Genomic DNA, 25324 nt, shown 5'->3' with positions numbered 1-25324 from the left:
GGTCAAACCTGCAAGCAGACTGGGTGGATGAATGTGCTAAAGTTCATTGAAAAACATGCAGGGTCATGTGTCCTTATTTAGCCCGAGTAGATGTATTATAGGTAAAGATCATACAAAAAAGGAAAATCTAGCAAACTTAAGTTTACATAGGGCACTTAATATCAGGACTAGAATCTGATCAAACTCAATAAGAATCGTTTCGGAAATACACAGTTGCAAAAAAATATATAGCCAAACTAAAAATGGGGTCGGGTGAAAGCTTTGATATTCAGAATATTTTATGACTGACAGCTTGAAATGACCTATGGTGAATGGAAACTGTGTGAGTGGAGGCGGAGCGTATGGGTGCAGTCAGTGGAGGTTAGTGCTATCCGACTCTGATTGTGTGCAGTGAGATGTCTCCGGAGTAGCCAACGCAACTCGACAAGGGCGATAAGTGAATAACTTTGAATTTCTTGCGAGTCTACGTTTCATATCTTCAAGATTTTTTTTTATCGTTATGTTTCTTAACGAATCAGTATTTTAGAGGTAGCCCGCGCCACAGGAAAACCCGGTGGAAACAAAACAGTTTTGTCACCTACATTTTTGTGAGATTTTCGTTTAAAAAAAAAACTAAAAAAAAACGGGTTCCGATCCTATATAAGACACCAATGAGAGATCATTGGCTTAAATTGACTAACTCCGTTTTATTGTTTAGCGAGGATAAACCGAACACGTCTTTGGGTTGCGGATTTGCATCTTTTTTACTGACCGAAATTCAGAGAAGTCGACAAGGGCTCGCGGACAAAGAATAGGGCTACAGCCCAGGATACGATAAGTTTTCATCTACACTCATTTGCCTTTTCTTGGGTGTAGAGGCAGACAACATGGACAAAAGACAAACATAATCTAAAGGACGTTTACTTATTGGACTTGGTGAACATAGAATCATAGCGTCGAAGAAAGTTTTTTTTTTTCTTATCTTGAGGCATATTGTTTATAAAGTGTTTTGGAGTGCCGTGTATATGCTAAAAACAAGCTATCGGCTTCATCACCATCTACTAAATTGTTTTTGTCTCGCAATGTTGTGACTACAACATTTAAACCATTCTGAGTAAAACTGTTATTTGAACTGTGTCAGTCTCAGATGTGGTCAGTGTTACGACCAACGGGTACACGGCCCAGCTGACCGTGAGACAAAACGAGTAGTTAGTTTTTGACTCCGACCCGAAGGCGATTCGTTTATATCACGGATAATTTGCCCGACATCATGGAGCTCACATCCAGGCGCTGTGCCTTCATTTGGTTTATCCTGTCGGAGTGCGTACTTCTGTCTTGTGGCGAGGAAGGTGAGTCGGATAGTTTATCTTCACGCATGTTTTGGGGTTTTATGCATGTTTAACCATATCAATGTCGCCTTTTTCTAGTAACAGTCGTTCACCTGTGTCATGACGTGACACACACACACACGCCTCATTCACGGGCAACTTCTCAGTCTGTTATAATTGTTATATATTTGGCATAAGTCTAACTAGTTTTTGGGCTGTTCATCAAGATAGGATCATACTTTTTTCATTATGGTCACTTGAAATTGACCTCCCTAAGTCGAGCCCATTTCACCTCTCCATGTCTAAATTGTAACATTGGAAGAGCAGTGTTAAATTAGCACTGTGCGTGCGTGCACGTACGTGTGTTGTCGTGCGCGCGTGGTCGCGCGTGTGGTTTCGTGTTTTTTTTTATACCAGCGTTCTGGAAAGGTGACCTGTAGACCATTAGCCACCCTGACCATTTCTGTGCCGTTCCATCACCAATCAATCTTGAACGGCATGGCTTGGATTAGTTCCACATTACATGCTGAAATGGAGACACCTGGTGCCCGCTATCTTCCAACAATTAACATGGCTGTGTTGGATAGAAATCCATAACATCCATGCTCGGGCATTACTGAGTAGTTGAGGAACATGTCTCACTAGGCCCGCAGCAATGCTCTCATTAGACACCATATCATGTTTGTGCTGTAATCTTTTTTTTTGACAGTTTCTCTGAGACTCCCACCAACTTCCATGAAACAGTTACATCTGATCCACAGCCTGCTCGAAAGATGGAGAACAGCTTGTTCTATGTTGTTGTAGCAATGATTAGCCCAAACTTGTTTCTTCTCCTCCTCCATTCCTTCCTTGTCTTTACTGACTCAACAGATATACCCTCTCCTCATACATAGGTGTCTATAGGCCACATGCACCCCCTCTTCACTCTTAACATGTGGAGCTGACAAATTATTCACTTGTATTGAAGCTATTGATATTTATTTGCACAGTATTCAATTCTTTTGAAGAGTTACCACCATGTGGCCCCTTCTGGGAAGGTCTTAGAAAAGGCAATTCTGGTAATTATTAATTTGGCCAAGTTAAGCTTAGGATCCGTGGGGGGTAGATTAGATTCTGTCCACAGGGTAAAAGTCTCCACAGACCCAAACCCACCAGGATTAGTGTGTAATGTGTGTGGGTGTGTGAATGATTAAACAAAAGCCTGATCTCTGAGTATCATATAACAGATATTTAGTGGTCTTTGTCAGTGAGGATTTGAAGAGAAAACAGACTTCTATGCCAGTGAGTTTTCACAATCAGCCTTCCAAGATTAACTAACCCCCCGAAAGACTCAAAGAAGGCTCATCCTCTCTCGGTTGCCTTCTCATTTCCTTCGCCTTTTTTTTTTCTTCTTCTTCTTCTTCTTCTTCTTCTACTCTCTTCCTTCCCTCCCGACTCTCCCCCTCCTCTGTTGATCTGCCACCACGCTGAGTGACACCACGCTTCACAACCCATAAATTCAGCATCTGAAACCAGAAACTGCTGAATGTCTGTTTTTGCTCTGAAAAACAGGAGGCCTCAGGTGAAAGAGGCTGGCCCCCAACCCCCACCCTCGGACGCAAATCTTTTGATTCTGTTGCTCTTTCCATCTCCTCCCTCCTGTGTTGTGAGTGCGGCGGCGGCAGCGCTGTCTTCTCTTGCTGACTGTCGCTACCCTGCCGTAGAACTGCGGATCTTTCCCCAGAAATCCTATTAAATGGAACCGATTTTTATAAGAAAGGGATTTGCATTTAAAGCAACCCCCCTCCCTTCCCTGACACCCCCAGCCCATCATCCTCTGTGGCTTAATCCCACGATTAGCCTCTTGAAGAGTTAAACAGGCATCCGAGTGGTGCAGCTGTAATCTACAGGCCAATCGGCCTCTGTTCTCTCGTAACTCTCTCCCCCCACTCTCTCTCTCTCTTTCTCTCTTTCCCTCTCCTTCTGCCTCCCTCTCTTTCTATATCTTCTCTTCTCTCTTTCCTCTTGTCCTCTCGTAGACCAGATGAAGTTGCCTGTGTAGACTGTGGCCTTGGAGAAGGCAGATGGACCAGAGAGAGAGTGAGCGAGCGAGGCTGGCTGCTTTATCAGAGCCAAGGCTATTCTGGTACGGCAGCGACCCTAATAAGATGCATGCGGAAACGTCGACAGACAGGTGGATCATAGTTTGGTTGATGGGAAAGCCCACCCCCACTAGGCCATGCATCACTGTCACAGGGACACGCTGTCAGCCAAAAGGCGGGGCCCGCGCCCCGAGTGCCTCTCTCCTCCACCTCCACCCACACGCCACTCACTGTGAGAGGGGACACAATGGGGACGAGAGGGGACAGGCGGCAGAAGAGAGAGGGAAGGAGGCCGCGGCGTGTCAGACAGGAGAGCGAGGGGACAACACCACTTCACGTCTGTGAAGGAGGCATGGAAATACGGCCGTCAGGCCTCGGCGAAATGAGAGAGAGAGAGGGGGAGAGGGAGAGAGAGGAGAGAGAGGGAGAAGGGGTGCGTGTTTAATGTGTGTTCACGTGTGTGTGTGTGTAAGGAGCAGATGACGATAATAAATCTCACCTTGATCATTGACAGAAGGACTTCCTGTGTGTGTGCGGTGTGCTCACTCCAGCTCCCGTGGGATTCTACCAGCCCCCCCCTCCCCAGCCCCCGCTCACCAGCCCCCGCCCCCCCACCCCGTTCCCCCCTCCCCAGATCCAGGTCTGGAAGGGGGGGGCTGGAGCTCCAGTAGCATTCCTGCATGTTAGCCCCCCCTCTCAGAGTACACACAGTTAGACATGTTCCCACTGGTTGTTCCTTCTTCATGTATCATCACCATACAAGCCCCCCCCCCCCCCCGTCCCCCCCGTCCCCCCCCCGTCAGTTCAGTAGCATGGCTTTTTTTCAGCCAACTCCCCAGTGCCAAGCGTTAAGTGAAGAAGAGTATACAGAAGGCTCCTTTCCCTCAAGATGTCTGTTTTTTACTTGGCTGGTGAAAAAAAGAGAGAGAGAGAAAGACCAACAGCGATGTGTCAGAATGAAAGAGAAGGCCCATGCAGGGAGACTATTCTGCTCAACCTCAGCCTGGATCTGCCGATCTTTACATGGTTTATTTAGCTGAAGTCTCTGCTCTATTCAGACTGTCCCCCAGATTCAAGCTGTCCGCCTCCCACTGGGTATTAGTCACTGAGAGCCACTCTGTGTGTGTGTGTGTGTGTGTGTGTGTGTAAATCAGGTCTGTGTGTGTGTGTGTGTGTGTTTCCGTTTGAGTTTGCACATTGAAGATGAAACTGATTGTTTATTGCAATCCCTCATCTGTATAATTGTACCAGAAACCGGTGCCATTGAGATGCAGAAAGTTAAAGAGTGTAACAAGTGTAACAGTTGATATTCAGGGGGCTTGGCCGCCGGTGAACGTTGCTCGTGTTCCTTATCTGCAGTAGCTTGATGCCTCTTATTTTGCGTCAGAGCGCATTCGAGGGCTTGTGTAGAAGTGTATGTATGTGCTGACCTTTTGTTTGGGATCCTTCCCAGTCGTTTGTGGGTGGAAATGTCTCACAGCGTAACTGACATGGAGACACTTGCAAACACAGAGCTCCGTTCCCGCTTCATTCTACTGCGAGGATGGGATTGACTATTTGAAATTGTGTGAGAGGGAAGGGGTTCCGAAGGGAAAAAAAGATAGAATCACAGTTTCATAAAAGGGAGAGAGGAACATAAGCCCGTACTTAGTAAGAGATAACCCGGCCTTCGTGTGTACTTGACAGTAAGACAGATCTATGTCCAAAACTAATGTTTCTTCTCGCTGTAAAGCTAGCAGTAAAAACGTAGGGGACATCCTTAAATAAACTCCTGTGTAAGATATCTTCCCCCATCACTGGCATTAAGCTCTCATTCAGATAAGCAGTGAGGATCCTTCAGCTACTCTGTGCTTTGAGGTTGACTTAAGACAAAGTCCTTTGTAGCAGACACACACTGTGACATCCAGTCTGTTTTAATTAAGATGGGTATCAACAGCACGCCAACTGTACCACAGTTTTCCCCTTAGCTGTATAATCAGGAAACTTCCTTGATCTGGCTTCTTATGGAAAGCTTCTTTTAGTGTGGCGCTCTGTCTCTCAGGGGGGGAGGGGGAGGGGGGGGGAGACTCTGCTTTTTGTTCCACTCCAGCTCTCCTTAATTGGGCTTTTATGAAGTTTAATCTCACCCACAGCTCGGTGTCTTTTGTTAGCCAGGGAACTCGGGTGAGAGATGTTGCGGAGTCATCTGGCCTCTTTCAGATCAGCCCTCCGCTGTGGGATTAGTGTGGAAACTACATCTGACTAGAGGGGGAACACATCTGAGCTAACCTAGCAGTTAGCATAGTTAGCCAGTTATAAGCACAACTTTTAAGTCCATAAATCCAGTTAGTCCTCAATAGACTTCAACAATAAAATGGCGGCGTTTCTGCTATGCTCTTCTGCTGTGGCATGAGAATATTCAAATTTAAGTTTACCCAGAATCCAAGGATTGAGTCCATTTAAGCCCACACATTTTCTAAACCCAAATGAATGCCAGGCTCTTTTGAGGCTGTCTTTAATGCACTTAATCCTCGCTGCTTAAGGGTCAGCCATTTTGCTTTCGCAGCTGTGTTGTTCTGTCCTGGCAGCGGTAGTGGTTTGGTCCCATCCAGTAGCCTGCCCTCTAACTGGGTCAGGTTCTGTTTTGGGACGTGGGGGGGGGCACTGGGACACACACTGCTCCACATGCACCCCCCACCTCCCCCTCAAGATGTCAGGGAGGAACGAGGAGTCGATCACGAACGGGTTCTCACCGCTCAGGTATTCTCTTTCTCTCTGCTCCTCGACTCCTATTCTTCAGACGCACGCACGGTCACACGCAGCCGTTGTTGTAGAGCGGAGTGTTTATGTTTCCTGCGCAGGGCTCTCGGCCCAGTGGTTCTGGTGAATGCTGGGGATGTGTGAGGCCAGCCCCATCACTCTTCAGCCAGCTCCCCAGCAGGAAACCACCAGGGGCAGGGGCTTCTGAGAAGTAGAGGCCTAATCTCACCACTTCACCACCTCGGGTGACGTGTCCGACACACATAAACGCAGGCACACGTACGTTACACGTCGTGTTCTACAAATACACACGCACTCCTGCGCGCGCGCGCGCGCACAAGAAACACATCAAACCCCACGCAGGGCACCAGGAGAAGCCTTAGTGACAGAAAGCCCTGTTAAGCTCCTCTCGTCTTGTTTTCATTTCTCACTCTTTCACTTCATCTGTTCCTCTCTCCCAGAACACTCGTAAATCCTTAACCCCGGTCACTTACCCCTTGCTGGCCTTCCACACTCTTTCTCTCCTCGCTCCTCTTCCTCCTCCTCCCCCCCCTCTCTCTGTCTCTCATTTCTGTCACCCCCCTCCATCTCTCTCCTGCTCTCCTCTTTTGGTTTGTAGGGGGTAATTGCTACTCTCTGTTTCCTTAATTAAAGCGGGGGTCTAATTGAAGCAGATGCAGGGTGAAGACTCACAGGCCTATAATTTCCCTATCACACTCCAGAGCCCGGCAGAGGGGAAGTGAGGGAGGGAGGGAGAGGAGAGAGTGAGGGAGAGAGGGGAGAGGAGAGGGGGGGGGGGAGAAGGGAGGGAGGGAGGGGATAGAGTGAGTGAGTGAGTGAGGGAGGGAGTGAGTGAGTGAGGGAGGGAGGGAGGGGGGAGGGGGGAGGGGGAGAGGAGAGAGTGAGGGGGGGAGACAGTGAGGGGGGAGGGAGGGAGGGAGAGGAGATTGAGTGGGGGAGAGGAGAGAGTGAGAGAGGGGGTGGGGGGAGAAGAGAGTGAGAGAGGGGGGAAGGGCACACAGCAGAGGGGAAAGTGAAGTAGTGGCTGTGTAATTAAAGAGGGGGTTTTGTTCACTCTGTGATCGGTTGGGTCAGGCTATCATATTCAAGGTCAGTTATTTAAAGCTAGCACACATTTGGGTTTCCTCACCTCTTGCTGTGGAAGTGGATGGGCTGGGATCGAGGGATGATGGGGGTACTGAAGGAGCAAACTGAAGTGGGCGGGGGGGGGGGGAGGTTCCAGCAGCCGGGCCAAAGGTGGAGGGGTCCAAAAGGAATACATGAAAGCCCTTCTGTCAGAGACCTGAGCCTTCCCTGCTCTCGGGAATTACAGAAGGGCAGGCTGAGGAATGGAGTCTTTTTAAAAGGATAAGTCAGAGCCTGTTCCAGCACACACTGTCGATCCAGCTGTGTGTATTCACGTACGTGTGTGTGTGTGTGCCCTTAGTGCACCCTTAATCTTAGGCATAAGCTTGAAAAACCCAAAACATCTGAACACACAAGTTGGCACAAGCAAAAACACTCAGACACGCATGCATCCTGTCTCATAAAATGTAATGATAGAGGGGTGATAAACAGTGGTTATACGCACACACACACACACACCTTGTATTCCAAAGGGCAGGGGTGGGGGGGGTTCCTCATGCTACTCACTTGCACTGGGGCAGGTGGAGGACCAATGCTGTCAGCCAGCTCTATTTGTGGTAATATATTTCAAATGGTTCATCCAAGTGAGTCAGAGCAACATGTGTTGTTGCATTGTCCCCAAAACAGACCCCAATTTTCTTTTGTAGAAAATAAAATATCATCCTTATTCTTGAAGCCATACTGAACCTCCACCAGATCGACCAAACTCTGCTGAGTTTATAACACACCTTAGTTAAATAGGTTTGGGAATCCACCAGAATACTGAGATTTGGTATTGAGAACCCTGCCCCTAAGTGACTTCTTCCATTTCCCTCCCTGAGTAGCACCACCTCACAGAGGGTCTGTAATTAGTTTTTCCTGCGAGCTTAAGGTGCATCACATAGTGGGGAGGCACCGAGTGAGAGAGCGTTTTCTTCAACCCTCCATTTCCATCCCAGCGCCCTGTCCTCCTCCTCCTCCTCCTCCTCCTCCCCCAGGGTGGATTCTCACTCTTTCCACTCCTGTCTGAAGATGAGGACGACCCTGCCCTCCTTCACCCCTCATCCTCATCCCCCCCCCCCCCTCTCTCTCTCTGGTGTCCATCTCTTTATTCACTGCGTCGGGCTGTGGTTATCAGCCCTCTGCAGCCTGTTACTGCCAGGGAGAAGAGGGTGGCAGAGAGGGAGGGAGGTGTCAAAGCTCTCAGGGGTTGTCGAGGAGGAGCGGGAGGACGGGGTGGAGGAGGAGGAGCGGTGAGGTTGTCGGTGACAGAGCGGGGTGTCAGAGAGCGAGCGAGGGAGGGAGGGAGGGTGGGCGGCGAGGGAGCCAGATACAGGCTGCCGTATCTACTGTGTCTCCGTCAATGACAAAGTGTCAGGACTGGCAGGATTCATATCAAACTATCAGAATTATTGATGGCATGGCACTGTTGGCACATGCTGTTCTTAAGACAGCTGACCCAGAAAAAACACAAAAGGAAAATGTAAAAAAGCATGTGCTCTAAAGCCACAAAAGAGAATGTAGCACAGTGTAAAATGAAATAAGATAGATAAAAGTAATTCCCTTTACGAAAGAGAGGAAGAGAGCGAGAGAGAGAGAGAGAGAAGTTGGTGTCGGTGCTCAGAGAAAATGTATTTATAGATCAAAGGCAGCCGGCTTGTGCTGAGACGTGGGGGCACGGCTGGGGATGGTCACATGACCATCTTACCTGCAGACAGGCTGACCCTTGAGCCAGACCCCTGCAGGGGGCCCCTGGGGTTCCACTGGGCTGTGGACCATGCCACAGCCTCTCTCAACCAAACCTCCTCCCATCAATAAGTCATGGCCTGTTTGCCTGTTGCTGACAATACAGCCAACAGACGCGCCGTCATGGTAAGGGGGCGGGGCCTTGCGAATTTACACAGGGGGAAAAAGAAAAATGATTTCAGCGGTGCTGTGCTTGCCCGTGACATTTTCTGCATTGTTCCAGTTCGGGTCCCAGTCTGTATTGAATTACTCAATCATGGCAGAACTGTTGTGGCTGTTACCGGGTTGGCAGTGGGCCGAGGCTTCGGGAGATTACAGAAAATCAATTCAGTTTTAATCACAGCTCCCTGCTGGAGGGGTGTGTAGGTGTGTGCCGCTCTCTGGATGTTTAAGTGCATGGATGCTGCTGCGTGCGCGCGCGCGTGTGGCTGTGTGTGTGTGTATATGTATGTACACTGTGTGTGAATTTGGGCTATACCCTTGTTCCCACCATTAAGTCCCCATGCATCCCTCTCCCCCTAGACTAGTGGTTTCTCACCAGGTTATTTTTAATCTAGAAAATTGGGATGAGGGAGGAGAGGAGAGGGAGGGACGGAGGAGAAGGGGAATCAGACCTGGAGGAAGCACAGATATGGTGGGTGTCTGAGCAGCAGGGCTGTGTGTTTGCTCTCGCAGGGTCTCCTCCTGCTTCCCCTCCCTCCGGCTCCTCTAATCCCAGCACAGGCCTTACAGATGGAACTCTGAGCACACCGCCTGTTCGTATACGTCCGGGCTTAAATCAGCTTCATTCTGTTAGCATTGCAATGTCTGCGAGCCGTGACGCGCGCGTTGATATGCGAGCGTGCGCGTGTGTTGGACTCACTGTGTGTTGGACTCACTGTGTGTTGGACTCACTGTGTGTTGGACTCACTGTGTGTTGGACTCACTGTGTGTTGGACTCACTGTGTGTTGGACTCACTGTGTGTTGGACTCACTGTGTGTTGGACTCAGTGTGTGTTGGACTCACTGTGTGTTAGACTCACTGTGTGTTGGACTCACTGTGTGTTCGACTCACTGTGTGTTGGACTCACTGTGTGTTGGACTCAGTGTGTGTTGGACTCACTGTGTGTTAGACTCACTGTGTGTTGGACTCACTGTGTGTTGGACTCACTGTGTGTTGGACTCACTGTGTGTTAGACTCACTGTGTGTTGGACTCACTGTGTGTTGGACTCAGTGTGTGTTGGACTCAGTGTGTGTTGGACTCACTGTGTGTTAGACTCACTGTGTGTTAGACTCACTGTGTGTTGGACTCACTGTGTGTTGGACTCACTGTGTGTTGGACTCACTGTGTGTTGGACTCACTGTGTGTTGGACTCACTGTGTGTTGGACTCACTGTGTGTTGGACTCACTGTGTGTTGGACTCACTGTGTGTTCGACTCACTGTGTGTTGGACTCACTGTGTGTTCGACTCACTGTGTGTTCGACTCACTGTGTGTTCGACTCACTGTGTGTTGGACTCAGTGTGTGTTGGACTCACTGTGTGTTAGACTCACTGTGTGTTGGACTCACTGTGTGTTGGACTCAGTGTGTGTTGGACTCAGTGTGTGTTGGACTCAGTGTGTGTTGGACTCAGTGTGTGTTGGACTCAGTGTGTGTTGGACTCAGTGTGTGTTGGACTCAGTGTGTGTTGGACTCAGTGTGTGTTGGACTCACTGTGTGTTGGACTCACTGTGTGTTGTGTCCCACAGAAGTTCTGATGAACACCAAGACGGAGATGTCCGACCTCCGATGGACCGTTTACTCCCATGCCGGGCCTGAGGTGTGTGTGCCCTGCATACATATTTACTCTGCTCACACACACACACACACACACACACACCCCAGGACACAGTGCCCCGGCCCAGCCCTCTCATCATGCTCCTCACCTCCCCTGCCCTGCTGTTACAGTCCATCTCATCCTAATGCTTCACACACACGACAGCTTAAACACCTCTTACAGCCGTTTACACATTCCATCGTTTAGTTACCCCCCCCCCCCCCCCCTCCAGCACATCGTTTAGTCATTCCCTAGCACATGCCATGTCCTTCAGCTGTCTGCCTCATGTACCGGGCCCTGCCTGGGTGTGATGTACACCTGCCTGCTGCTGGGCGGAGGTACACTGGCCCCTGGCCTCACCTTTGGATAACCCCCTCACCCCCCCTATCCCTCCCTCTCCTCCCTATCCCTCCCCTATCCCTCCCCTATCCCCTCCCTCTCCTCCCCTCTCCCCTCCCTCACCCCCCCATCCCTCCCTCACCCCCCCATCCCCTCCCCCCCCCTCCCTCATCCCTTCTATCCCTCCCTCAACCCCCTTATCCCTCCCTCTCCTCCCCTATCCCCTCCCTCCCCCTATCCCTCCCTCCCCCCCCCGGGCCTGCTGTCTCCTCAGTGGGAGGAGGTGAGCGGCCACGACGAGGAGAACAACAGCGTGCGCACCTACCAGATCTGCCAGACGGAGGGCTCGGCCAGCCACTGGCTGCGCAGCCGGCTGATCGGGCGGCGGGAGGCGTCGCAGGTGTACGTGGAGCTGCGCTTCACCATGATCGAGTGCTCGTCCAGGGCCACGCACAGCCGCAGCTGCAAGGAGACCTTCAACCTGTACTACTACCAGGCCGACTCTGACGAGGCCACGCCCACACACCCGGCCTGGATGGAGAACCCCTACACCAAGGTACACACACACACACACATACACACACAGATGGGACCATTAGACACGCGCGTGCACACACAGATGGGCTCATTAAACACACACACACACGGTAGTATTGACCACACATCCACAAGCACACACACACACACCTGGGCTAAGCCAGTTCCCCCTCACTTCCCCGACAGGTGGACACGGTAGCGGCGGACTTCCTGCTGAGGAAGGGCGGAGAGAAGAAGTTCAACGTGAAGACTCTGCGCCTGGGTCCTCTGACCAAGAGAGGCTTCTACCTGGCCTTCCAGGCCCAGGGGGCCTGCATGGCCCTGCTCTCGGTGCGGGTCTTCTTCAAGAAGTGTCCCACCCTGGTCAGCGCCCTGTCCTCCTTCCCCGAGACCGTGCCGCGCACCCTGGTCCAGGAGGCGCAGGGCGTGTGCGTGGAGCACGCCACCCAGCAGGGGCCGCGCCCGCGGGCCCCCAAGCTGTTCTGCGGCGAGGACGGCCAGTGGGTGGGCCAGCCCACCACGTCCTGCAGCTGCGAGGCCGGATACGAGGCCGCCGACGGCCACACCCGCTGCACAGGTGAGGGGGGAGGGGGGGTAGAGGCCCAGCGGGGGGGTAGAGAGGGTGTGTGAGGGGGGGCGGAGGCCGGGGGAAGTGGGCTGCTGGCTGGCGAGTGAGTTTTGTTGCCATCTCATCTGTTTTGGAGGGCACACTCACACCTAAACAATGACACAATGGAAAAAGTGTGAAGGTGGTGGTTGGGGGGTGGGGTGCGGGGAGGGAGGGAGGGGGCTTAAGAGGTCTAGTGTGAGAGGAGTTGAAGGAAGGATTGCGGTGGGGGGGGGGATTGTGGGTAATGAGCCAGGTGAAAGGCTGGGACCGCTGGAGGAACAGAGGGAGGTCAGAGTGGGGGGGTGGGGAGGGGTCAGAGGTGAAGGGTGGTGTCACGGGGCGGGGGGGGGGGGGGGGCTGAGGGCTGGGACTGGGACATGTCAGAGAGACCCTGTGATTTATCCTTCAATAGAGGGAGGAGAAGACAAGAGGAGAGGAAGGGAGGGAGGCAGGGGGCGGGCGGGCGGGAGAATGTGCAGGTGAAAAATCCAGCACTCCTGGAACATCAAAGGGAACCAGATAACAGAGAATAGGAAGGGGCGGGGGGGGGGTTCTCTGTGGAGCTATACAACCCCCCCTAATAACGCAAATTAGCCTTGTAAAGCCTTGCACACAAAGACACACACACAGGTTGAGGAGAGCAGGCAGATGGGCCCTAATGTAGATGAAACGAGGACAAAAAAAAACAGTGGTCGGCTTTCTCCTCCTTTCCCCTCCATTTTGCCGGGGAGATATTTTCCTGCTTTGACAGGAGTTGCTCTTGAGCCAGAAAAGCCCCACTCAGCAGGTCATTACAGGAACACCTCGGCACTGCAGATGACTGAAAATGTAGGATAAGAGCATGTTAAGGCAATAAATCTCTGCCACGCCAGCACAGGCATGCACAGACGCAGACAAAAGCTCGGGCCACCCATCTCCTCTTCATGTCTACACTGACACACCCTAACACACAGGGCCACAGGCAGTTAGTTTCCTGTGTTAGCTCATTATTGCTGTCTTATGTTAGTGTTTCTGCATGTGTGTGTGAGGGAGTGGTGAGGGAGTCGAGCTAGTAATCAGAAGGTTGCCGGATCGATTCCCCGCTGGGTCAAATGACGTTGTGTCCTTGGGCAAGGCACTTCAACCTACTTGCCTCGGGGGGAATGCCCCTGTACTTACCGTAAGTCGCTCTGGATTCGAGCGTCTGCTAAATGACTAAATGTAAATGTGTGTGTGTGTGTGTGTGTGTGTGTCTCCACCCCATTCTCCCACTTGTTTCTGGAGAAAAAGTAAAGAGAAGGTCAAGATGGGTCACATTCCTCTCCCAGCTTTGAGGAGAAAGCAGACCTTCTCCGTCTCCCCGGCGGTCCTCACACATGCTCACTCAGCGGCACTCGGAACAGAACGCACGTCAGCATTTCACACGCGCGACGGCCGGGTGTGTTTTTCGAGGACGCCCCGGTTTTTAATCTCCGTCCCCAAACCTATTTAATGTAGCGGGGAGAGAGAGTTCTGTCGACTCTGTTTTGCATTCCCCCTGCCTACGGGGAGGAAACGAGTGTCGTAAACGGCCGTGTGTTGATGTATGGAGTGTGCCGGCGGTGGGGGAGAGATAGGCCATAAAAGCTCTTTTAAGTGGCCAGGCTGGAGCCTATCTGGTCGCTATAAACCTGGTCTCTGTGCGCAGCATCTTAGCAGCCAGCGGTTACAGGCTATTTATGAACAGGTCGGTCTGATGCCTTATCTCCCGAGGGCTTTGATGCCCCCAGGTCTCTGGACACTGGGGCTGCCTGGCCCAGGGCCCCAGGGGCACAGGGGCGCAGGTCGACCCCCACCCCCACCCCAGCACACAGCTCTGGCAGAGCCCTCATTAGCATTCTGAGTGTGGGCCATGTGACGAATGGAAACTTTAGATGACACTTCTTTTCTTGTTGTTGTTGTTGTTTGGTGTTGGTGGGGTTTCTGTTAGCGGATGTTTTAACCTCTGCGCTGCCCCCTCTCAGTGGTCTTATAGAAAGACCCTCCTCGGATACAATGGGGGGGGGGGGGGGGGGGTGAAAGTTGTACCCCAGCACATGTATAACAAAGAGAAACTCTATTTATACTGTCTGGGAAAGGAAGGGCTACTCGAATTGTAATGATGTCATTTTATTCAGAGATTAGGCTGACGCGGGGCTTTTTTTTCTCTTCTCTTTCTGCCGACATGTCGTTTCCTGCCCGGCCGAGTTAACACCTTAACTCTTCAGCCTCTCTATTTGGTTAATGATAAATCGGCTCCAGGGAGTCGGAAAAACCTTCTCTATCAGGAAGGCCTGGTTTTATTTAACCCTCAACACTGCTGAACCGTCTCACCAGCACTGGAGCAAAGCCACTGGCCTCACCAGCACTGGGCTGCCACAGCAGATGTTAGCAACTAGCTGCTCAACAGTTGGATGGAAACTGTACCGCCATCTTAACAAACAGCGAAGGAGGCTTGAAGTTCCAAAACCAAATTCAAGTCTGTCCCAACTGTGTGTGCAGCGGTGATAATTCAAATAAACTGCTGCTTTACAGCATTCCTTGTCGATCTTTGTAGCGTGACTTGCAAAGAGTCAGGAGTTCTAACCCTAGCGTGTGTGTTGTGTTGTGTGTGTGTGTGGGTGTGGGTGAAGCCAGCTGTAGTCTTTGTTCGTCCTGGTGTGTTGGTTTTCGGCTCGCCCAGCAGATGAAACGGCTCCGAGTGGCTCCGATGACTAATCTCTCCAGAGTCCGTCTGTTTTTATTATTGCACACTTCACAGACTCGCACTAACACTAAAATTAGCACTTTGATATCCTCACATGAATACATACAGCGAATGGCTATTGACCAGATTTATTTGTACAGACACGTGTATAAACCAATGCGAATGGAGCGGATCTGCAATAACACCCACGGACAGTACAATCACACACACACACCCACAGACATGCAAGTGTACACACACACACACGCACACACACACAGGCATCACTTGCTGTGCAAGATCCCTCAGTTGAATGAGCGTGGTGTGTCTGCACAGGTTTGATTAATAGGGTGTTTACAATGCAGCCTGGTGTCCGTGTGAATGGGGATGAGAGCAGAGGAGAACGCATTCAGATCCATTTCATTGTGTTTATGTATCCTGGCAGTGATTAATGAGCGCTCCAGTCCTGTTTGGCGTTTTTTTTTTTTTTCTCCGTGTGGTTCTTGGCTTCCGTGTCTCCCAGTCGTGGACACGGAGGGCGGAGGTGACGTGTTCTGACGCTCGTGGGTGGTGTCTGGGACCACGCTAACCCTCTCTCTCCGTCTCCTCCTGCCCCCCCCCCTCCCTCCAGCCTGCCCCCTGGGGCAGTTCAAGGCCGCTCCAGGAGGCGTGTGCTCGGCCTGTCCAGGGTTCAGCCACGCCGTGGTGACCGGCTCCTCCGCGTGCTCCTGTCGCCCTGGATACCTCCGAGCTGAGTCGGACAGCCCAGACACTCCGTGCACCAGTGAGTACACACACACACGCACGCGCGCGCGCAGTCACTGAAAGACAACCACAACCACACACACATACAGACGAACACACGCACACTCTCACACAAACAAACATTCTCCCCATTCCCTCCTCTCTTTACGTTGCCCTGCGACACTCGCTGGCCTACTTTTGTTTCTTGTTTTCCCCATCTCTTACATTCAACTGGTGTTTCTCTTGTTGCCTTCTCCTCTTTGTGTCCCACCCCCCCCCCCCCCCCCCCGGCCCGCTCCTCCTCCTCAGCCCTCTTCCTCTGCTCTCCTCACCTGCTCAGTGGCTTTTGTCCCACTGCTTCACAGTATTAAAATGCTACTCTATTGTGTGGGGGGGGGGGGAGGGGTGCAGAGCCTGGAGGTCAGGCCCAGAGAGGGGCAGCATTGACAGGCCCTGAGTGACACCTCCATGCGGATTCAGGAATTTCAATTCACGGGTCCACACGTGTGATGTGTGAATGGGAGGTATTTTTTAATTGGCCCCACACTGCCAGAATGGCTGTGAAAAGGAGTGTTAGCGAGGAGCGGCTGGCTCCCACTGTTGACTCCCTTCCAGTGGACGGAAGCCCAGAGAGGGACACCTGGAACCGGCTGGGACTCGCATGTCCACCGTTCTCGGCGATCATAAAGCACTCATCACCAGAGGCTCCCGTCTCGATCACTTCCTAACCCAGACCGCAACTTACTGCGTCTCTTTATATGTAAGTCTGAAGACGGAGGCGGCAGTCTCAGCTAAACGGAGGTACTTGATTGGCGCCGGCTGTCGCCACTTACGCCCCTCCCCCCACTGTCCCCTGAGAGAGCCTGGTACCCGCTATGTGAGGCTGGCACAGAAGCCACCGTGGTCCCCAGGCACAAGGCCCAATGACAAAGCAGTCTCCTTGGCAGGAGTCAGGGAGAGCTCCTTCACACCGTCTGAGTGGCGTTGCTGTTTAGTCGCGGTTCCTCCGCAGCGATCCTCATCCCCCCCCTCCCCCCGGCGCCCACAGCCTCCCGCCCGCTGATCATTATCGTCGGGTTTTGAGACGCGTGTAATTGGAGCAGCGATTTCAATCCTGCGTCCCGGCGTGGCTTCCTGCTGCGCGGCTCCCTGGCGAGTCGGCCGCCGGCTGGAGGAGAGAGAGAGACACAGAGAGAGAGAGAGACAGAGAGAGAGACAGAGAGAGAGACAGAGAGAGAGACAGAGAGAGAGACAGAGAGAGAGACAGAGAGAGAGACAGAGAGAGAGACAGAGAGAGAGACAAAGAGAGAGACAAAGAGAGAGACAGAGAGAGAGACAGAGACAGAGACAGAGAGAGAGACAGAGACAGAGAGAGAGACAGAGACAGAGAGAGAGAGAGAGACAGAGAGAGAGAGAGACAGAGAGAGAGAGAGACAGAGAGAGAGACAGAGAGAGAGACGGAGAGAGAGAGAGGGAGGGGGGTGTCGGGAATCCAACGTGCGTGACGGCACTTCAGGGATGAGCCGTGGAAGAGGATGATGGGAGGGGAGGGCGTGCGGGGGTGCAGAGCTGAGCCCCTGGTTGAATTTCTTTGGGGGGGGGGGGGGGTCGTTGGAGGCTGTCTTGGTATGTAGACAGGATTAATGTTATGTGACAGTGCATGCCTCCCACCCTCTCTCTCTTCAGGGTTCGTTTCGTGTGGGGCTGTTCCAGTGGCAGCGGCTGATCCAGAGGTTTCTGACTCTCTCTCTCTCCTCTCTCTCTCTCCCCAGGACCCCCGTCGGCCCCGCGCAGCGTCAGCACCCAGATCAACGACACCACCGTCACCCTGGAGTGGAGCGAGCCGCTGGACAGCGGCGGGCGTACCGACCTCACCTACTCCCTGGAGTGTTCCCTGTGCGGGGCCCCCCGGGGCCCCTGCTCTCCCTGCGGGGACAGCGTGAGCTACCGGCCGGCCCAGCGAGGCCTGCTGGGCCGCTCGGTGGTGGTCTGGGGCCTCCTGCCACACACCACCTACACCTTCTCCATCCAGGCCCTCAACGGGGTCTCCCAGCAGAGCGGCAAGGCCCCGAACAGCGACAGCGTCAACATCACCACCAGCCATGATGGTAGGAGACACAAACTGGGATGGACTGAGGGAGGGAGAAAGAGAGAGAGAGAGAGACTGGGGGGGGGGAGAGGGAGTGAGAGAGAGAGAGGGTTAGGATTTTGTGATTTGTCAATTTGAGGTTTCACTGACTTTTCCACAATCTAATGACCTGGGTGTGTGTGTGTGTGTGTGTGTGTGTGTGTGTGTGTGTGTGTGTGTGTGTGTGTAGTGCCCATGCTGGTGTCCACGGTCAGGAAGGCTGTGTCTACTGAGAGCAGTCTGACTCTGCACTGGTCTGTGCCTGCTCAGCCCCACTACACCATCCTGCAGTATCAGCTCCGCTACTGTGAGAAGGTGAGGAACACCCCCAGAGACCTACATCTCTCCCCCACAACCTTCCACGTAGCCCCCCCCCCCGTGTCTCTCCATCTCTACCTCCTTCTCTTTCTCTCTACCATCACTCTATCATCCCTGTCAAGTGATCGCTCTTTTTGACTGTGTAAGTCCCAAGTCCTGAAACATCCCCTGACCTTCCCTCCCTCCCACCCTCCCTTGGTTGTGTAGGAGCGGCGTGGCGAGGAGCAGTCGTGTCGCTACAGGGAGAGCGACAGTAACCAGGTGGTGTTGAGCGACCTGCGGCGGGCCACCCAGTACGAGGTGCAGGTCCGCGCTCGCACCATGGCCGGCTACGGCAGCTTCGGCCCAGCAGCCTCCTTCCGCACCCTGCCCGACGGTAAGGAAAGGCCCAGGCTTCTCTGTCGCACGGAGGCCTCGGTTTCCATTCCACACACACATACACCATTCCTTCTGCCAGCAGTGAATGTACTTCTGTCTTGTTTGCTATGTGCGGTCTGTGCTTCAGTATGGTGACCTCTACGCTCTCTCTCCTGCTTCTCTTCTTCCTCATTCTCAAACCACTCTTTACCTCAATCGACCTCCATCCTCTCGTCTCGTCTCCTCAGAGGACGATGACTCCTCCCAGCTCCTGGTCACAGGGGTTCTGATCGCCATGGGGATGTTGCTGCTCATCACTGTCATCACCGTGGCTGTGTACTGTATACGGTGAGGGAGGGAGGGAGGGAGGGAGGGAGGGAGGGAGGGAGGGAGGGAGGGAGGGAGGGAGGGAGGGAGGGAGGGAGGGAGGGAGGGAGGGAGGGAGGGGGGGGGGGGGGGGGAGGGGGAGGGAGGGAGGGAGGGAGGGAGGGAGGGAGGGAGGGAGATAAGGATATGGAAACAAAATCTGTGGCTCTAATCATGACATTTGACATTACTTTATTTGAGTCGTATCTTATCAAGCTGTTCCTACCTAAAGTAATCCTATCAAACGATCCTACCAGTTCATGAGAACCAAAGCCGTGTTTATGACACTTAGTGCTTAGCAGGCTAAAACTCCCTCTACTCTCGATGACAGCACGTTCCCTTCATTGTTTCAGGTAATAGCCCTAGATGCCCCCGGAAAGAAAGGTTCTGGGAACACAGAGAACCAGTTTGTCAAAAAATGAGCTAGAGACAGACAGACAGAGAGGGAGGGAGGGGGAGAAAGGGGTAGGGACGGAGGGAGGGAGAGGGAGGGGGGGAGAGAGAGAGGGAGGGAGTGAGAGAGGGGAAGGGAGGGAGGGAAAAGTAGGGGAGGGGGGGGGGCAGGATGCAGCCGTCCCAACCCTGTCTCCACAGGACAGAAGAACAATAGTCCTGACCTTGGGGCACACGCACTTAGAAGCCATACACACACACACACACACACGCCTGAACACACAGCCAACACACACGGTACACAAACCCAGCACATGCATTGAAAAATACCCACACGTGTGTTCAACCACACACATAGAAGAATCCAGACACATACTCCCCTTGTCCACACGCACTAATACACCCCCGCCCCCCAACACACACACACACACACAACACAGTAGAGGTCTGGACCTCCAGCCAGCGGAGGGTGGGACGGCAGAGCTATTTTGGGCCTGCGGGGACGGGGAGGGGGAGAGCGATTGAGAGAGCGATTGAGCAAGGCAGGGGTCCAGTAGCCACAGGGTCCTACTGGGATGGGCCTGGGCCAAAGGAAGTCTCACTAATGGAGCCCCCGAGCAGAACAGAAGCGAGCGGCAGTCAGGCCGGAGAGGGGAGGAGAGGTGGAGGGAAAGAGACAGAGGGGAGGAGAAGGCAGACTCGTGCTCTGCTGGAATGTTTGTGATGCTGTGTGTCCGAGACACGGGCGCTCAGGCGCCAGGAGCGTCTGTTTTGGAGAGGGGATGTAGACTGTGATATGTCACTGAGCTAACAATCTGTCTCTCCCTCTTTGACCCTCCCTGGCACCATGCCCTTTCTCTTTCTTTATCTCTCTCTCTCTCTCTCTTCATCTCTCTTTCTCTTCATCTCTCTCTCTCTTCATCTCTCTCTCTCTTTCTCTCTTCATCTCTCTCTCTTCATCTCTCTCTCTCTTCACTGCTGTTCTGCCCTGCAGGAGACACAGCAGAATGAAGGACCCAGAGCTAAGTGACAAAAACAGCCAGTACCTCCTCGGCCAAGGTGAGAACACACATGCACACACCAGCACACACACAAACGCACACCAGCACACACACAAACGCATACTATTTATAGTTATTTTCAAAGTCACGTTTCCTAATGTGGACCACACAAGTGTTAAGGTTGTTTGTGAATCCAAGTAGTCTCTCTGACGCGTGTCTCTTCACCCATGATCCTCTCTGCCTCAGGGGTCAAAGTGTACATCGACCCCTTCACCTACGAGGACCCTAACGAGGCCGTGCGGGAGTTTGCCAAAGAAATCGATGTCTCCTTTGTCAAGATTGAGGAGGTCATTGGAGCAGGTGGGCCTTTCTCCTCTACCGTGTGAACATAAACTAGCCACCTTTTTTTCCAGGGGTCAGGAATTAGCATTAGCAACATGGACTCTCTCCAGGGAGTTTAGCTTAGCATGCTAAGTGTGTGTGTGTGTTGCAGGTGAGTTTGGAGAGGTGTGCCGGGGCAGGTTGAAGGTCCCAGGGAAGAAAGAGAACTATGTGGCCATCAAGACTCTGAAGGGAGGCTACACGGACAAGCAGAGGCGGGACTTCCTGTCTGAGGCGTCGATCATGGGCCAGTTCCAGCACCCCAACATCATCCACCTGGAGGGCATCATCACAGCCAGCTGTCCAGTCATGATCCTCACTGAGTTCATGGAGAACGGAGCGTTGGACTCCTTCCTAAGGGTCAGTCTGAATCTCTTTATACACACACACACACAGACGCAGACAAGCTTGTTCATTGACATGCACACACACACACACACACAAACAAGCTTGTTGAATTTTCACACTCGCAAACAAGCTAGCTCATTGACACATCCACGCGTTCTCACTCTCTCCGTCCTCTGTGTCGCCTCGTAGCTGAACGACGGTCAGTTCACGCCCATCCAGCTGGTGGGCATGCTGCGGGGCATCGCCTCGGGCATGAAGTACCTGTCGGAGATGAGCTACGTCCACCGCGACCTGGCCGCACGCAACATCCTGGTCAACAGCAACCTGGTGTGCAAGGTGTCCGACTTCGGCCTGTCCCGCTTCCTCCAGGAAAACTCCTCTGACCCCACCTACACCAGCTCTCTGGTGAGACCACACACTGCCCCCGCACCAACACTACACTCCCCACTCACAACACCACTTCAATGGGTTGCACGCCCAGGGGTTTGGAAATACTTGTGGTGCGCTTGATTCAAGTCGTGTGAGGCAAATCAAACGCACCTCGGTTATACATCACTTCACTCACTGATGTTCGGGAGCTAACTCCTCCTCTGTCCGCTGTGTGCAGGGCGGTAAGATCCCCATCCGCTGGACAGCGCCCGAGGCCATCGCCTTCAGGAAGTTCACCTCGGCCTCCGACGCCTGGAGTTATGGCATCGTCATGTGGGAGGTCATGTCCTTCGGAGAGAGACCCTACTGGGACATGAGCAACCAGGATGTGAGTGTTTGTGTGTGTGTGTGTGTGTGTCAGATTGGCACTGACGGATCAAAGAAAAAGATGAGCATGTTCTCCTGCAGACCCAGATGGAGCCTGTTTCATTCGCCCCTCCGCTGCTCTCTCCCCCCGTCAGGTGATCAACGCCATAGAGCAGGACTACCGCCTGCCCCCGCCCACAGACTGCCCCACCCACCTCCACCAGCTGATGCTGGACTGCTGGCAGAAGGAGCGCTCGGCCCGCCCCCGCTTCGCCGCCATCGTCAGCGCCCTGGACAAGCTGATCCGCAACCCCGCCTCTCTGAAGATCGTGGCCCAGGAGGGAGCAGGGTGAGTGGGCATGGAGGGCCGCGGCGTGGGGGGTGGGGGTCAGGTGGAGAGCGTTCAGGAGCCGTGTGTGAGGAGACTAGAGTTGGTGGCTCAACATACAGCTTGAGGTCTGTGTGAGCAGTGAGTGGAGGGCACGCCTGTCGACGCTTCCCTTTTCCCCGGGAGTCGACCGTATGTCACACCCATCTTCTGCCCGTCTACTGTTTTCGTTATTTCTCCTGTGAAACTCCCGTAATTTGTACGGCCCAAAACTCCTTATTTGCATAATCACATCAATATATTATTCCAAGGATGTCCAGTTGCCAGATCTTGTATGAAACGCATCCTACTCACATTATACATATTGTACAATTTTTCAACCCATTTGTGACCTCGACCTGGCAACCTGGAACCCAGTTGCACTGTTGATATGCACAGGTAGACGAGGTAATTTGGATTGTAGACGGGGGAATTTGAATCAAGAATCAGTGGTAGAAATGGCATTAAGTCTCGGTGGTGCTGAGGCGAAGAAGAACAAAAATATGGCTGCAAATGGAACAATATATGGACGGAGAGATTCCCAAATCTCCCAAGCCGCGTCGACAATTCCCACGCCGTTTGCAAAGTGTGTCTCACTGATTTTAGTATCGCACACGGTGGGAAAAATGATGTAACGCAGCACAATGAAACACAACAGCACAGTCGCGTTGCGGAGGCACAAAAGGGCACACTGGTGATTTCGAGCTTGATAACTCACTTGTTTATGTGTATTTAGCCTGCCTCTGGCATCCTCTGTCTCTGACCTCCCTCCACCCCCCCCCCCCCCCGTTCTGAGGTCTCCTGGATATTGGTACTCAGAGGTTGACGGGTAGGGGAGGGGGGGTTGTCCTGTCCCATTCCTGGCCATCCTGTCATTCCAGTCCTCCTTTCAGTCTTTCCCTTTTCTCCGGTCCTCCGTGTCAGCCTCTACATACCTGCCACTGGGCATGCTCCGTCGCCCTGCTGTGTCCTGCTGGGAACTGTCGGACCCCCTCCCTCACCCTGCATACTCGCCTGTCACTCAAAGCCAGGCCCCGCCCACCCCCACAGCAGCCATTGTGTTGGGCCTGTCACTCCCGCGGTGCTAGATCCCGCCCCCCCCTCTCTCTCCTGACAGACCCTCCCTCCCTGTCCCCCTCCAGGGGACCTGAATGTAAGCCCCCAGTGTTCTGGTGACAGGGTGTGAGTGTAACCTGTTCCCCCCCCCAGGCCGTCCCACCCCCTGCTGGACCAGCGCGCCCCCCCTGCACCATCTTCCTGTTCCTCGGTGGGGGAGTGGCTGAGGGCCATCAAGATGGAACGCTACGAGGAGAGCTTCCTGCAGGCCGGCTTCACCTCTGTTGACCTCCTGGCCCAGATCACCACTGAGTAAGCACTAACTCTGACCTGCTGCCACAGGCCTGCATGACTGTTTGTATGCCTGTCAGCCGGGCTGGCTGACTGTTTGTCAATCTCTCTGCCGGTCCACCTTTTGGAAGCCTGGCTGACAGTTTTTTTTTTTTTTTTGTCATGGCTGTCTATTCTGGTCCTGCAGTGTCTGTCTGCCTGTGTGGTATGTTGTGTGGTATAAATGGATTCTATTGATTTGCTGCCTTCCTGTCCTCTCAACCTGTTTATTCCTCCTGTGACAGTCTGGGTCTACGTATGTGTCTGTGTGTCTACGTGTGTGCTGATGATGTGACTGAGCGTGTTCCTCTGTGTGTTTCTCTCTGTGCAGGGACCTGCTGCGACTGGGTGTGACCCTGGCAGGCCATCAGAGGAAGATCATCTCCAGCGTCCAGACCCTGACCATGAGCAGCAAGAACCACCCCGGGGTCCTCCGCTTCTGACCCCCCCCTCCTCACCCCCCACCTGCCCTCCTGGCCTCGGCCCCTGACTGTGACACAGACACCAGCACACCTCCATGTCAACAGACAGCCCCCCCCCCCCCCCCCTCCCGCTGCCATACATGGAGTCCCTTAAAGGAATGGGCGTGGCTTCGTTGACGCTGCAGAGACCCACGTCCCCCCCCAGCCGGGGGTGGAGCAGGCCGGCTGTCACCTGATGCTGGAGGAGGAGGAGAACGTTTTCCATCTCCGCCCTCCCTTTCACTTTCTACTCCCGGCCCCCTGGCGAATGTTTGACTGTGGTCCCGCCCTGGAGCGACATGGGTCAGAACCGGTGTCGTTTGAAGGACTGTCGCTTTCGTAGTTGGTGTACAGCATGGTGAGGGATGACTCTGTGGTCTGAGGTGACACTTCCCGATGTTGTGGCCTGCATTAAGCCACGTGGATCGCTCTGCTCTGACATGGTGGACAGGCGAACTGTTTAAGTCGGAAGGTTAAACAGTTGGAAGGTTCGAGAACCTTCCGCCTTTTTATAAGAAGGTTCTGGACTTTTTTCTCGGCAGACCTTGGGATCGGACTTCTATTGAGCGCACCTCACGTTTTGCATTTGCTTTCAGAATGACCTGGTTCTTTCCTCGGGTCTCACGGCAACGCGCGCCAGCAGTCCACCTGTCCTCCTCAGAGGCAGTCTGGGTCTCCCTGGCCCAGTTGTGTGAGGAGGAAGAGAGAGGGTCTGAGAAATATTAGCACTTTGTCTGTTTCAGAGAGAAGCTGTCAGCCAGAGAGAGGGAGGCGGGGTCTTTCCCTGGCTCCGCCCCTCTCCTTCTCTCTGCAGGACTTCCTATGTTTCTCTTGGAGTATGGTTGGCCATTTCCACTTCCTGTCTCTCTCTGCTGGACTGAGGCAGCTCATTTCCACGCAGTCTGACTGAACTGGGACCCAGTGGAAACAGAGACCAAGAGAGCACTGTTCAATCTCTTTTCTACAGAAGCTTTTCTGCAGGAAAACACCCGGCCTCGTTATGTGAATGGATGCTATTGTAAGTGGTCTGTTCTTTTCAAACTTGTCTTCTTGCCCGAGTGCCATTCAACTTATTGGTAGACTAAAAATCCTGTTTTATAAAGCAGATTTATCTAAGGAAAATGTCCTTTAAACTTGCCACTTCAGATGTTTATGTTTCACCTTTCAGGAGATTGTTTAGCCCCTCAAAGGACTATGGGAAATGCAGTCTTCACATTGAGGATCTGTGGAATAAAAACAGGGACCTATCTTTTATAAAGTCACCTTTTAATTAATGTATAGATATAAGTATGATCTTGATCCCTGTCCCGTCTGAGTGTACTCTGTATTCTGTTCAGTCACAATAAAGATACACGCCAGTGTTTATCACCCAGAA

At 53.0% G+C, this 25324-nt stretch overlaps 1 protein-coding gene across 1 annotated transcript; it reads left to right on the top strand.

The window, feature by feature from the left end:
* Positions 1-394: 394 nt before the first annotated feature.
* On the top strand, positions 395-25324 carry LOC146287985 (ephrin type-B receptor 4a-like). Its single transcript, XM_084697655.1, has 17 exons — positions 395-1328; positions 10728-10798; positions 11409-11690; positions 11858-12248; positions 15596-15748; positions 17481-17816; positions 18027-18151; positions 18362-18530; positions 18760-18859; positions 20265-20329; positions 20518-20631; positions 20765-21012; positions 21190-21405; positions 21608-21757; positions 21891-22084; positions 23312-23470; positions 23820-25324. Exons 1-17 carry the CDS (start codon positions 1250-1252, stop codon positions 23929-23931), a joined length of 2964 nt encoding a protein of 987 aa, XP_084553781.1. The 5' UTR covers positions 395-1249; the 3' UTR covers positions 23932-25324.

Source organism: Hypomesus nipponensis, chromosome 5 (genome assembly GCF_054491055.1).
Source record: "Hypomesus nipponensis isolate SF chromosome 5, ASM5449105v1, whole genome shotgun sequence".
NCBI classification, from domain to species: Eukaryota; Metazoa; Chordata; class Actinopteri; order Osmeriformes; family Osmeridae; genus Hypomesus; species Hypomesus nipponensis.
This window is presented reverse-complemented; position numbering and strand designations above follow the sequence as displayed.

Coding starts and splice junctions, on each gene's coding strand:
- LOC146287985 (XM_084697655.1), top strand. CDS start 1,250: ATGGAGCTCACATCCAGGCGCTGTGCCTTCATTTGGTTTATCCTGTCG. Junction 17,817..18,026: donor CATCACCACCAGCCATGATG/GTAGGAGACACA, acceptor GTGTGTGTGTAG/TGCCCATGCTGGTGTCCACG. Junction 18,531..18,759: donor CTTCCGCACCCTGCCCGACG/GTAAGGAAAGGC, acceptor TCGTCTCCTCAG/AGGACGATGACTCCTCCCAG.